The sequence below is a fragment of the Lemur catta genome, chromosome 2 (genome assembly GCF_020740605.2).
Source record: "Lemur catta isolate mLemCat1 chromosome 2, mLemCat1.pri, whole genome shotgun sequence".
Classification (NCBI taxonomy): Eukaryota; Metazoa; Chordata; class Mammalia; order Primates; family Lemuridae; genus Lemur; species Lemur catta.
In genome coordinates this window covers 10,356,548-10,369,149 of record NC_059129.1, presented here as the reverse complement: position 1 = coordinate 10,369,149, position 12,602 = coordinate 10,356,548, and the positions used below count along the sequence as shown (strand labels likewise).

Sequence of the window (12,602 nt, the reverse complement as noted above, 5' to 3'; positions counted from 1 at the left end):
TTGGAAGACTGGGCCCAGAAGTGCAGGTGCGTCACTAGTATTTCCAGCCTTCCACTCAATGAACGATGTTCTAGTATCATGCTTGTACCTTTATGACTAGGACAAGCTTCTGAAAAAGGGAGTTTGGAATGATTCCCCAGTCCGTCCCCCCCCTCACCTGGCGAGGTTAGGGCCGGCCGGCGTGACGTCCAGGTACGGAAGCCGGGAGGGCCCCGCCCCGCCCGCCGGAGCCCCGCCCCGCCCCGCCTCGGGACAGCCCCTCCTCCTCTCCGCCCCGCCGGCCGCCGGCGCGGGGGAAGTCGGCGCTGCCAGCGTGGATACCGCGGCGGGGCGCGGGAGGCGGAAGTAGCGTCCGGGACCGCCAGGCCACCACCGGACTCCGCCGTCGCCTCAGCCATGGACGCGTCTCTGGAGAAGGTCTGTACGGGGTGGCGGAGGGCGGCGCTGCGGCCCGGGTCCCCCCGCCTCCGGGGCCACTGTTTCACCCAGGCGAGCTGCCATTGTGACCCGGGCAGGGGGCTGAGGGGTAACGGGTCCCGCCTGAAGAGGCCTGACCGCGAGGGCGTCCGGCCCGGAACGCTGGGGCCTGCTCACGTCACGGAGCCGGGTGTCTTGTCGGGTCCCCGCGGGCCGAGAGAGGCTAGGCCGGGTTCCGTCCGGGCCGCGGGACCGACCTTGGGCCCTGCCGGGGTTCCGCGAGGGGCCGGCCTGAGCTCGGCGGCCCCTTTCGCTTGACCGGAGCCGGCGGTTCGCGCGGCCCCGGAAGCTCCTGGAAAGAAGCCCCAGGTGTCTCGGAGCCGACCGCAAACGTGTAGGTTTTCTGCGGTCTCCAGGTTAAGAAGAAAATTGTTAAAGCAGTGGTCTTCTGACTTCAGCGTGTGTAGGAATCTTTTGGGGGCCCTTGGTAAAAATTAAGATTTTTAGTTTTCGGGTCGGAACCTCTCGGGGGCGGGACCCGGACCTGCGTGTTTAACGACACCCCCGCCGCGCCCCCCTCGGTTCCGATGCTGTGAGCTGGCGACCGCCGGGCAGGGACCTCTGCGGTTCGGAAAGGGCTGGGCACTCCGTGGAGTGTCAATTTAGCTTCGGGGATCGCAGCTGCTTCACAACTTCCTGGCTCCCCCTTTCCTGTGGCAAGGGGAGACCCTCGTGTCAACCCGAAATCCATTGGTAACAGCGCCTTCCTCTGGTTTCCTCTTGAGGAAACAGCACCGTGATGTACCTGGCTGATTGCTCTGGTATGTGAAATGGATTCTAATTGTCCCGAATTTAGGGCTTGTAAATGAGAACCGGTGCTTGGGTTTCTTTATGGTTTCGTGCCTTAAGTACCTAACATTCTGCCCCTCCCTCAGCGTCCTCTTCTCTGTTCCAGCTTGGGAGTCTGCTTGTCCAGTTGATGCAGGCCCAGTTTTTTTCATACATGTGTAATTCAAGAGCAATGCTAGTGTTTTAAGACTGCAACATTTTAATTTTGAACTGGCAGAAATAACATATTTTGTCTTTTTTCAATGCAGCAGCTGCTGTAGATTGGTTCATTTGTCACTGGAGAGTTGAAGGCAGTAATTGTAGAAGTTGAGCCAGATGTCTTCGTGTGCACACTGTGGTATAGCCTACACCTCAGTTGTTTGGCATAAATTGGTTGGGAGACAAGAAAAGATAAAGATAATACGTTTTTCTTGGCCCATCTCTGTAGTGACTGTTACATGTTTTTCTGCCTGGGAATAAAGTCTTTCTAGGCTTCTGATTAGCACAGTTTCTACCTCTTGGTACTTTGAGTTTCAATCTAGATTAATGGTTTGCAACCATGGGGCAATTTTGTTCCCCTGGAGGTATTTGGCAGTGTCTGGAGATTTTTTTTTTTTTTTTTTTCTTTTTTGAGACAGAGTCTCACTCTGTTGCCTGGGCTAGAGTGCCATGGTGTCAGCCTAGCTCACAGCAACCTCAAGCTCCTGGGCTCAAGCAATCCTGCCTCAGCCTCACAAATAGCTGGGACTACAGGCATGTGCCACCATGCCCAGCTAATGTTTTCTATATATTTTTTTTAGTTTTCCGACTAATTTCTATGTCTTTTTTTTTTTTTTTTTTTTTTTTTAGTAGAGACGGGGGTCTTGATCTTGCTCAGGCTGATCTCGAACTCTTGACCTCGAGCGATCCTCCTGCCTCGGCCTCCCAGAGTGCTAGGATTATAGGCTTGAGCCACTGCGCCTGGCCAGGAGATATTTTTGATTATTGCAGCGAGGGTAGGGAGATGCTGCTGGTACCTAGTAGACAGAGGCCAGGGATGCCCCTAAACATGCTGCATTGCACAGGACAGCTTCTCATACCTGGCTGAAAACGTCAGTAGTGCTGAGGCTGAGTAACCTGGTCTAGATCATCATGTGTGTAACACCAATAGTTAAATACAAAACGATGCTAAAAATGTCTCTTGGGTTATTTTCAATTTCATAAGAGGGTGGGGTGGGCTTTGTGTCATTTCAGTTAGAATCCTAAAGAACTGAAATTATCTTTCCTCTAGGAAGAGCTCTTTATAGGTAAATCTGCAAAACAGTGGGTTGGAATCCTGCTTTAAATGTTACTTTTCTGGCATTTGATCAGTAGGTTACAGTGGTTGCTCACTAAATGTTAATTGATGATGAAAGATGGTAAACTCTGCAAATGAAGATCTGAAGAGGTACTGAAATTCCAGTGTGCTTAAGGCCGGAGCATTCACAAAAATTGGAGTGATCTTTTAGGAATTCAGAACATGTGGGCTGGAAGTTTCTGCCTTAGACCAGTGTGAAAATTCTGAAAGTGTTTTTCAGAACTAGGACTGCATCTTATTTTTATATTTCTAGAAGTAATAGAGGGCCTAACATGTAGTAAACAATTGCTGTTGGTGCTAAGTGGGCAGAATAGAAAAAGCATTGCTATAATATGAATGTTGATGATTTTGTGTTCTGAAAAAATAGTTTGAATCAATGTGAAACATTGAATTTTGTCCATTATTCCTGTTTCTTTGAGGAATGGACTATTCTGGGTTAAATTCCACATTGTTAATATAAATTTGAAAGCTATTTGAGCAGTTCTGAATGATCCCATTTAAAATGATCCTTGCGTAATTTATACTGGCTACAGAAACCGCAAAGTTATTTGACACCCTCTAAAATTTCAAGTAATATCTCTTAGTCTAAAATGTGGTATGCTGTCATCATTAAGTAGAATCACTGAGTGCATTTCCTTTGGTCCAAATATAATTCTGTACCCTTGCTTTTTCTTTGGGTAATATGTAAACATGCAGACCCGTGGTGACAGAGCCGTTTTCTTGTCTTGATTTGGTTTTCTTTCACAACAGTATCAGTTCTCTTGTGTCTGAAATTAGTGATGGCCTCAAGAAATGAGATAGATTAATTGAGGGGGCACCGAATTCAAACTAAGAGAGTAGGAGTAGTGGGTTCACCCCCCTGGTACTGTATGTCCAGCACACACGGAACAAGGCCTGGTAGCATGGTCTCACAGTGTTTACTTATGTTAATATTCAAGTAAGAAAAATGCCACAGGAAGTAATTACTCTGATGATGAAGATCTTAGTAAGTTATTCAACACACACATACACTTTTCAGTAAAAAGCTACTTTAAATTTGTAGAACAGCCCAGACCTTTTTCTATTGCTTGAAAAATCCCATTCTTCCTGGGTATTTTGTTTAGACAAAGTGTACTACAATTTGTTTTGCATTTACTTTAATTCCATCCTTGTGTAAACGTGGAGCAGAATTTCTCAGCGTCAGCACTACTGACATTTGGGGTCAGATCATTCTCTGTTGTGGGGGGCTGTCCTGTGCATTGTGGCATGCTTACCTGGCCTTCACCCACTAGATGCTAGTGGCATCCCCTCCCCTCAGTGTGACAACTAAAAATGTCTCCAAATGGAGGCAGTTGTACCCTAAGGGTGAGAGAAATAGCCTCTGGTTGGAAATTGCTAATTTAGAGAATATGGAGCTGCACTAACCAACCTGGTAGCTATTAGCCACATTTGGCAATTTAAATTTAGATTAATTAAAATTAAATATTTTTTTTATTTTAATAGATTTAGGAGGCACAAGTTGAATTCTGTTACATGTATATATTGGATAGTGGTGAAGTCTGGGCTTTTAGTGTACCTATCACCCTTAAATAAAATGTAAAATTCATTTCCTTAGTCGTACTACCCACATTTCAAGTGCTCAGCAGCCACGTGTGGCTGGTGGCTGCCGTACTGCACAGATACAGAATATTTCCATTACCAAAGGAGGTTCTACTGGACAGCGCTGTAGAGCTAGGTAATTTAATTTACTTGTTGTTATATCTAATTCTTATCTCTGAAAGAGGCAACTTTGACCCTGTTTCTAACCTAAATAGTTAAGTCTCAGCCCATTTTTTGGTTCTTGTACTCATCCTGAGCTAAGTGTTTTTTTTCCTTCTCTTTGGGCCTGATTTTAGAAAGTTTTTTTTTATCACCTTAGTGTTATGCCAGAACTTTATAAGGAATAGTAGGAGCAGCATGAGTGGAACATTCCTGATCATTACTTAGTAATAAGGACTGCCAGAATTTCTATTCCTGCTCTTTAAAAGTATAAGAAAAGAACTCCTATTAGGCAAGTTTGAAATGACCAGTTTCTGTGTGTGCCTGTAGGCAGAGATCGCACTCTTTTATGTAGAATGGGAGGACTTGTCTGAGGAAATGATAGGCTGTAATTTTAGTGTTCATTTAAAGCTGATCTCTACATCATCATGATGTGAGGGTTTTGCATACAGGTGTGTTGTGGCTATGGCTGTAAATGATTATTTAACACTGGGTGCCAGGAAAAACTGATGGGACTTAACCGTGGTACTAAGTTCCTGATCGTAATAATGTATGGCTTTGTGAGTATTGATTTATTCAAGATTGCAGAGGTAGTTGGTGATCCCCTAGTCCTGTTTGTTCTACCATTTCTAGGATTATGAGTTACAGGTAGGAATTGCTTGACCTTAATGTTGTCTGTTTTCACCTAAAGTAGAAATCTGTTTTGATTTATAATTTTTATTATTCAAAGGCTAGTTGTGGTCAAAGTCCATCACTGAGTGCCAATGGAGACATGAGGTGAATAAAACGTGATCCCTCCAGGAGGTTACGTTCTAGTAAGGGGCATACGTTTTTAGACAAAACCTTACGTAGCAAGGAGGGATAAAAAGCACAATTAAGAAACAGGGAGAGCAGAGAGTAAGTGACCAACCAGGAAGAGACTCTTTAGGTCAAATATTTAGTTTGGAATTATGCTTTGCTATAAATGTAATGTAGATTTTTACTTTATGATTGTGCCTCATATTCTTGCTGGTAGACTATAAATTAAGAGATAGGAAAGCCATTTCATCTTTATTTTTCTGGTTTGATCACCTACTAACAAGTCCTAGGAAACATTCCCTGTAAAGAATCTTATCTCAGTGAAAAAGTCCTTATATCTAGTGACTATATATAGCATGCTTCTCCTTAAGCAGTTTAATTTTTGGTCCAGAATAAGTGTGTGATTCCAGATAAACTAGTAAAGTTTTTAGAAATAGAGCCTTCCTGTTACATGGTATTTTTCCATCTGTGCATCTGGAAACATTTACTCATGATATAATGTCTACATGCATTGACTCTTCAGAAGTAGTGGTCTCTAGGAACACAGGTTTTTGAAACTTAGATTTGGGTCGCTAGCATTTCCATCATGAATCAAAGACAAGTGATTTGGATACCTTTTCCCCTCTTCCATACTGTTATTTGGGACTGAGGTTTGATCTGGTGTTAGTAATTTTGCTGACTCCTTATCTCTACCAAATTTTTATTACTCTTTTGTGTATTTTTGCCATTTTCTTTCCCACTTGTCCTTTTCTGCCTCTCTTCTTGAGAAATTTGTAAGGTTCAATACTAATAGTTACACTGTATACAATACTCAGATATCCCTTTTCATCTAGGAAGATCATGATGCTTAATGAGCCAGTAATTACAGTATGTCTTCATGTTCTCACAGACACACTCAAGCATACAGTCCATGAGAATTATTTTGTTGAGACTTTTTGCATCTGTGATCATCACTGATATTGGGCTATTTTCTTTTTTTATTGTGTCCTTGTCTGGTTTTGGTACCAGGGTAATGCTGGCTTGGTAAATAAGATTTTCAAGCAGTATTCAATTCTTAGAAGATGGGAGGAGACAAAAGTGCCTGGTTCTTAATTAAATACTCTGCTGTTGAAATCAGGCAAAAAATACTTAGAAATGTAGAAATTTCAACTCCAACAAGGTAAGCCAGATTTGCAAGTCACTGTATCAACTTGGAAAATTCCTGTCCTTTTCTCTCATCATTGACCCATCAGGAACAGAGCTGTGTTCCTGGAGCAGCTGCTGCCCTGTTCTTAGTGTGGCTTTTCAGACATAAGTAGTAGACATGCAGTGTTTGGGGCCCTTGTTTAACTAGTGCTAGACAGCAGGCACTGTTTGTTTTCACCCAGGAGGAAAATAAATGATTTTTGGAGAGATGAAGGTTGAATGATTATCACTATTCAGAATTAACCTTGTTTAGAAAACTGTGGAAGGCAAGAGTAGTTGGTATGTTAGTATGTTAGAAACAGCAATTTGGATCTTTATCTCATCACTTTGGGCAGTTTGATCAGTTGATTTTTTTTTTTTTTTTTTTTTTTGAGACAAGATCTCTTTCTGTCGCCAGGGCTAGAGTGTAGTGTTGTTATCATAGCTCAAATGTAGCTTCAAATTCCTGGGTTCAAGTGATCCTCCTACCTCATCCTCCTGAGTAGCAGGGACTACAGGTGTGCACCACCATGCCCAGCTAATTTTTTTTACTTTTTTGTGGGGATGGGGATCAGCTCTTACTCAGAGGCTGGTGGTTTCCAACTCCTGGCCTCAAGCAGTCCTTCTGCCACCTCTCTCCCCCAAAATGCCAGGACTACAGGCGTGAGCCACTGCATCCAGCTAGTTGATTTTTTTTTAATATGTCTAATGCATGTGCTAACACCAAGGTCTTCTGTCTGATATTAGCAGCTTGTTTTTCTTGGCTTTTCTTCTTTCAATAGCCCTAGAGTCCCCCAAATACGAACATTCCTCTCCCGAAAAAAGTTTATTAAAACTACAGTGTTATATACTAGTTGGTGAATGTTATATGTATTTTTTTAAACCCTAGCCTTTAGCCATTTTAAGGGAATACCATTGATTGATTGAGACAGAGTCTCAGTGTCACCCCAGGTGGAAGTGCAGTGGTATCATCATAGCTCACTGCAACTCAAACTCCGGGGCTCAAGTGATCTTCCTGCCTCAGCCTCCTCATTAACGGGACTACCAGGATGTCCAGCTAATTTTTCTGTTTTTAATAGAGATAGGGTCTTGCTCTTGCTCAGGCTGGTCTGAAACTCCTGAGCTCAAGCAATCCTCTGGCCTCAGCCTCCCAGAGTGCTGGGATTACAGGCGTGAGCCACCACGCCCAGCCATGTTATATGTCATTTTTTAACATTACATCTTAGATTTCCTTTTTCTAGAGGGTGCTTCTCTTTAAGGGCTTAGCTCTGTGTTTCCCAAATAGCAGTTATTTATGAATTATCTTTGTGAATTTGGCTACATCAGTGTACCACCTATACTATTATTCGCTTAATGTTTTTTTAAAATGACTTTAAATCAATTCACTCTCGTTTTTTTTAGTTGAGGGATAATTTACATACAATAAAAATACCCATTTTAATTTTACAGTTTGTGTTTTGGAAGTTGTGTGTAGTCATGTAACCACCAGCATGATCAAGATGTGGGGCATTTCCTAGAAATTTCCCTTGTACTGGGTCCCTGCTCTGCTTTCTGTCACTGTAGTTTTGCCCTCTTCACCCACCCGTCCCTTCCCCCCCTCCCTTTTAACTTAGATTTGTGCTAAACAATGTCTGTGAATTCAGGGATTTGAGTTATTATTTTCCAAATCATGTAAATGTATAATTTTTTAAAGTTACACTTTGATAAATTGGTTTAATGAAGAAAGTATATACAAGAGCTTCATTAAGTGTGCTTGAAAGCTGAGAAAATTTTAAAAGTGACTGTAGTTCAGTAATTCCCAAATCTTAGTCTCTAAAGATTCCTTTTATTATTTTTCTACTGCAGTTTCTGCTTTTGAAAGGTCATGGCAAACTTCTTAATTCATAGACTTTATTAATAAATGATTGTTTATACTATTATTAGTAACTGCAAACATTCATTAAAATGGTCTTTTTTTTCAAACTGCAGATTACATCCTATATAGAGTATAAATCACTTTAGCAGGTCATGACCAGCAGTTTTTAAAAGATGAAAGTATGGCTGGGCACGGTGGCCCATGCCTTTAATCTGAGCACTTTGGGAGGTAAGGGATTGGGGGAGAGCCATTGAGGAGGAGTTTGAGACCAGCCTGAGCAACATAGCAAGACCCTGTCTCTACAAAAACAATTAGCTGGGCATGGTGCTCCTGCCTGTAGTCCCAGCCCTGGAGGCTGAGGTGGGAGAGTTGCTTGAGCCCAGGAGTTTGAGACTGCAGTGCTATGATCTGGCCACTCTAGCCTAGGTGACAGAGTAAGACCCTGTCTCTAAAAAAAAAAAAAGAAAAAAAGAAAATGAAAATATACCACATATACTCCACAAATGTGTATAATTATGTGTTAATAAAAAATGAAATAGGGCCAGGAGTGGTGGCTCACGCCTGTAATCCTAGCACTCTGGGAGGCTGAGGTGGGAGGATTGCTTGAGCTCAGGAGTTCAAGACCAGCCTGAGCAAGAGTGAGACCCCATCTCTACTTAAAATACAAAAAAAATTAGCCAGCCGTGGTGGCACACACCTGTAGTCCCAGCTACCTGGGAGATGGAGGCAAGAGGATTGCTTAAGCCCGGGAGTTTGAGGTTGCTGTGAGCTAGGCTGATGCCACGGCACTCTACCCAGGGCAATGGAGTGAGACTCTGTCTCAAAAAATAATAATAATAATAATTTTAAAAAAGAACAAAATAGAAAATAGAATAGAATGTATTAATATTCTAAATAATGACAGGAATTGTACTAGTGTTACTTCATACTGAGTTGATATAACTCTAGGCAAAAGCAAAAATAAGTAATTTCTAAATTAATCTATACAGCCTTATTCTAAATAAATTTTTAGTTTTTTACTAGCTTTTTTGAAAAATTGAGAATTGCTCCCCAACCTCCTTTACTACTTTACTTTGCATTTGACTCTTGACTTCCACCCCCAACATTTAAATTGTGAGAACTTTAAATAATTTTAACATTATGTGTGTAATATTTCTTCTGATAGTGGCAGAGTATTTTAATAGCTCATACTGACAAAGAGTTGAAAATCATTTAATATAAAATGGTTATTGAAAAAAATGCTCATAAAGGGATATGATCAGTGGGATTAGTTTTACAAAATGAGCTGCCTTTTAAAGTCTCAGATCTATACAATTAGCATACAATTGAATGGTTTCCTTGGGAACCTTAAATTGAATTGAGTCATACCACACACACATCTGTGTTAGATAGTGTTTTAGCAAAAATACTGAACCCACTTCATTACACAGCAGAATCAGCCGTAGCTGAAATCTAATTTATAAATTTGTAGCCTAATTAGAGGTATAACTGTTTTCTAAATTCTAATTCTCAGCCATCGGTATCTATCAGTTTGTAATCAGAAAATGTATGTGTGGATATATACACTCTGTAAATGCTTTGTTGCATTTTTTTTTTGGTTTTGTTGTCTTTCTTTCTTTCTTTTTTTTTCTTTTTTTGAGACAGGGTCTCGCTCTGTTGCCCAGACGAGAGTGCAATGGCGACATCATAGCTCACTGCAACCTCAAATTCCTGGGCTCAAACAATCCTCTTGCCTCAGCCTCTTGAATAGCTAGAACTACAGGGGCATGCCACCATGCCTGGCTAATTATTTTATTTTTTTATAGAGATGAGGTCTCCCTATGTTGCCCAGGCTGGTCTTGAACTCCTGGGCTCAAGCAATTCTCCCACCTCAGCCTCCCAAACCAAAGTCCTGGGATTACAGGTGTGAGCCACTGTGCCCTGCCAGGTTTTTGTTTTTGTTTTGTTCTGAGCTAAGGTATAAGTTAGTAGGACAGGTTTGTTTTTTAATGGAATAATTGCTACAGACCTCTTTAAGGCTTAGGGACCCAGGGTGAGAGAGGAGGTCCTAGGACTCCAACCCAGAAATTTGTGTCGGTTACAGCTCCCTTTCCTAGAAAAGCATAAAACGCCACATTCACATACTGTATTACAAGCTGGGTTGGCTTGTGTAGGGATGGTAGGAAAGATAATGGAAAGGAAACAGACTAAGCACCTGCTGGTTGGAATCTATTGACTCTTGTTAATAAGACAATGCTTTTTTCTGAAATTGTTTCTAGTGGGCCCCAGACTTTTAGTCAGCTCATTTAGTTAGGTCATTCATAATGATGTGGACTGATCATTTACTGTAAAGTAGTGAATATCAACAGTAGGAGAAAGTAGTATTTACTTTTTCTGTTACACTTTTATATTGTTTGACGTTTTAGAATCATGCATGTACTTTGTAATCTGTGTATAGATTTTATATTTTAATAATAAATCCAGAAGAAAGTGGACTTGCATATAATTTTTCTGGATGAATTAAGTTACAGAGGTAATAGAATATTATTAAAATTTAACCTTTTTTTGGTTTGTTTCCCAGATAGCAGACCCTACATTAGCTGAAATGGGAAAAAACTTGAAGGAGGCGATGAAGATGCTAGAGGACAGTCAGAGGTGAGCATGTAGGACAGAGGCGACTCTATTAAACGTGTTCAACCTGTTGGGAAACCGGCTCTGGTTTCCTTCTGTTAAAGACACCTCTTGCCTGCAGAATGTCACACATAGCTTCATAGCTTCAGCTGATTAAGATTGGTATTTGTCTTGGGTAGAAGGTGCCTTGTAATTAAAGGATTTTGAAATTGAGGGGAAGGACTTATAATTTTCAATTCTATTAAGAGTTTCATTTACTTAATATATTGATTTGACTCTATAAATACTTATTATATATTCAGGTCATGTAAGGTATCAACTAACAAAGAAATGGGTTGAAATTTTCGTTCATGTTCTTTTCCAAAAACTCAAACTATAGGCAAAACTGAGGACAGGGAGATGTGATATATGTTTCAAATCCTGTATCAGTCACTTGAGGTTAGAGGCAACACAGTCACATGTTTGCATGTTCAGATGTTAGAAATTTGATATGATAAAACAAATGAACAGTTTTTCTTTCCTTTAAATTAGAAGAACAGAGGAGGAAAATGGAAAGAAGGTCATATCAGGGGATATTCCAGGGCCACTCCAGGGCAGGTAGGTGGCAATAAGGATAAGTACCTTTAGTTAGGTATAAATTTTTCTTAAACCAAGGTTTTACTATCCTTGATTTACAAAGTTAGTGTCAGTGAGGACAAAGCAAATTTAGATAGAGTTATGTGCAGAATAACATTGGAAAACTGAAATGCCATTGGCTGGTTGGTGATAATGCTGAGCCTACTGGCTTCTCATTCCCGTCCAGAACTTAATACAACCTCATAACTCAAAAGTGATGTGTGAATTTATAACTGGAGTATCGTACTTAGTATATCCTTGAAACCTGTAATCTCTTTGGTAGTCTGAATTTTATTGTGAGGGGTATTTTAATTTGATAAGATTTATCATTTTTATAATACAGTAAATGAAAGGAAAATGTCAATTTTAATCATTTATTGGCAGAACGATTTATTTTTTGGCAACTGAAACAAATCTGTCAAGCCTTTGTGGTTTGAGCTAGCAGGGAAAATATCAGAAAAATATGTAGCTGACTAAATTTTCACAAGATGTTAGTGGTCACCTGGAGTTAACGTCCCAGCCCAGCTTCCCTGAGGCAAACTTATTATTTTTTTCTTTTACAACCAGGAAACTGAAGGTCAGTAAACAGTACAACTCCCTTAAGTTGTCCTTTGACCTGAATGTAAATTGAACAAGGTTGCAAAAGAAAAGGATGGAGGAAGGTTCACAATGTGCCAATAAATTTCACATCTAACACACCCAAATACTAATATTTTAAAAATCGCTCCTGTTTGTAGCATAAATGGGCTGATTTGAAGCCCTTGAGTTGTTAAGTGCTTTCTACAGCTCAGAACAGGAAGCAAATTCTATCAGTTTCCTCATCCCAGGCTGAAGGGAACAAAAGGGCTTGAGGTTTCTTTAGTGTCCTGATTCCATAGAAGTTTCCCCAAAAGAGATACTTCCAAGAACATCTGTAATTCTCAGTGCAGCATGTTAAAGCCACTGATCAGGAGTATTCATGCTTAAAGATGCTGATACCCAACATTTGAGACTAGGATTGTGCCAGGCATAGCATTAAGTGCTTTACGTGCTCTGATTGCACCCTTACAATTCTATAATGTCAGGACTTAGTGAGTTTAAGTAGCTTGCTCAGGGTCACGTCGCAAGCATCCAAGTGTGCCTCAAGGTCCCCTGCCTGCCCGAATCCCTATAGTGTTCAAGGACATGAAGGTTAGCACCTTGGGGAGGCTAGGTTTTGGGGGCACTGTTTTGACAGTGCTGTTTTTTTGAAAGAAGAAACTT

General features: G+C 41.1%; 1 protein-coding gene across 2 annotated transcripts in view; it reads left to right on the top strand.

Moving 5' to 3' along the window:
* Nucleotides 1-241: 241 nt before the first annotated feature.
* Nucleotides 242-12,602, top strand: part of PDXDC1 (pyridoxal dependent decarboxylase domain containing 1) — a 42,731-nt gene continuing 30,370 nt past the window's right edge. The window contains exons 1-3 of one of the 2 annotated variants that reach the window (XM_045542643.1): nucleotides 242-417; nucleotides 10,696-10,769; nucleotides 11,277-11,342. In XM_045542643.1, the coding sequence (XP_045398599.1) occupies nucleotides 397-417; nucleotides 10,696-10,769; nucleotides 11,277-11,342 (161 nt within the window). In that variant the 5' untranslated portion in view covers nucleotides 242-396. The remainder of the gene's footprint in view (nucleotides 418-10,695; nucleotides 10,770-11,276; nucleotides 11,343-12,602) is intronic. The other variant, XM_045542644.1, reaches the window with a different exon arrangement.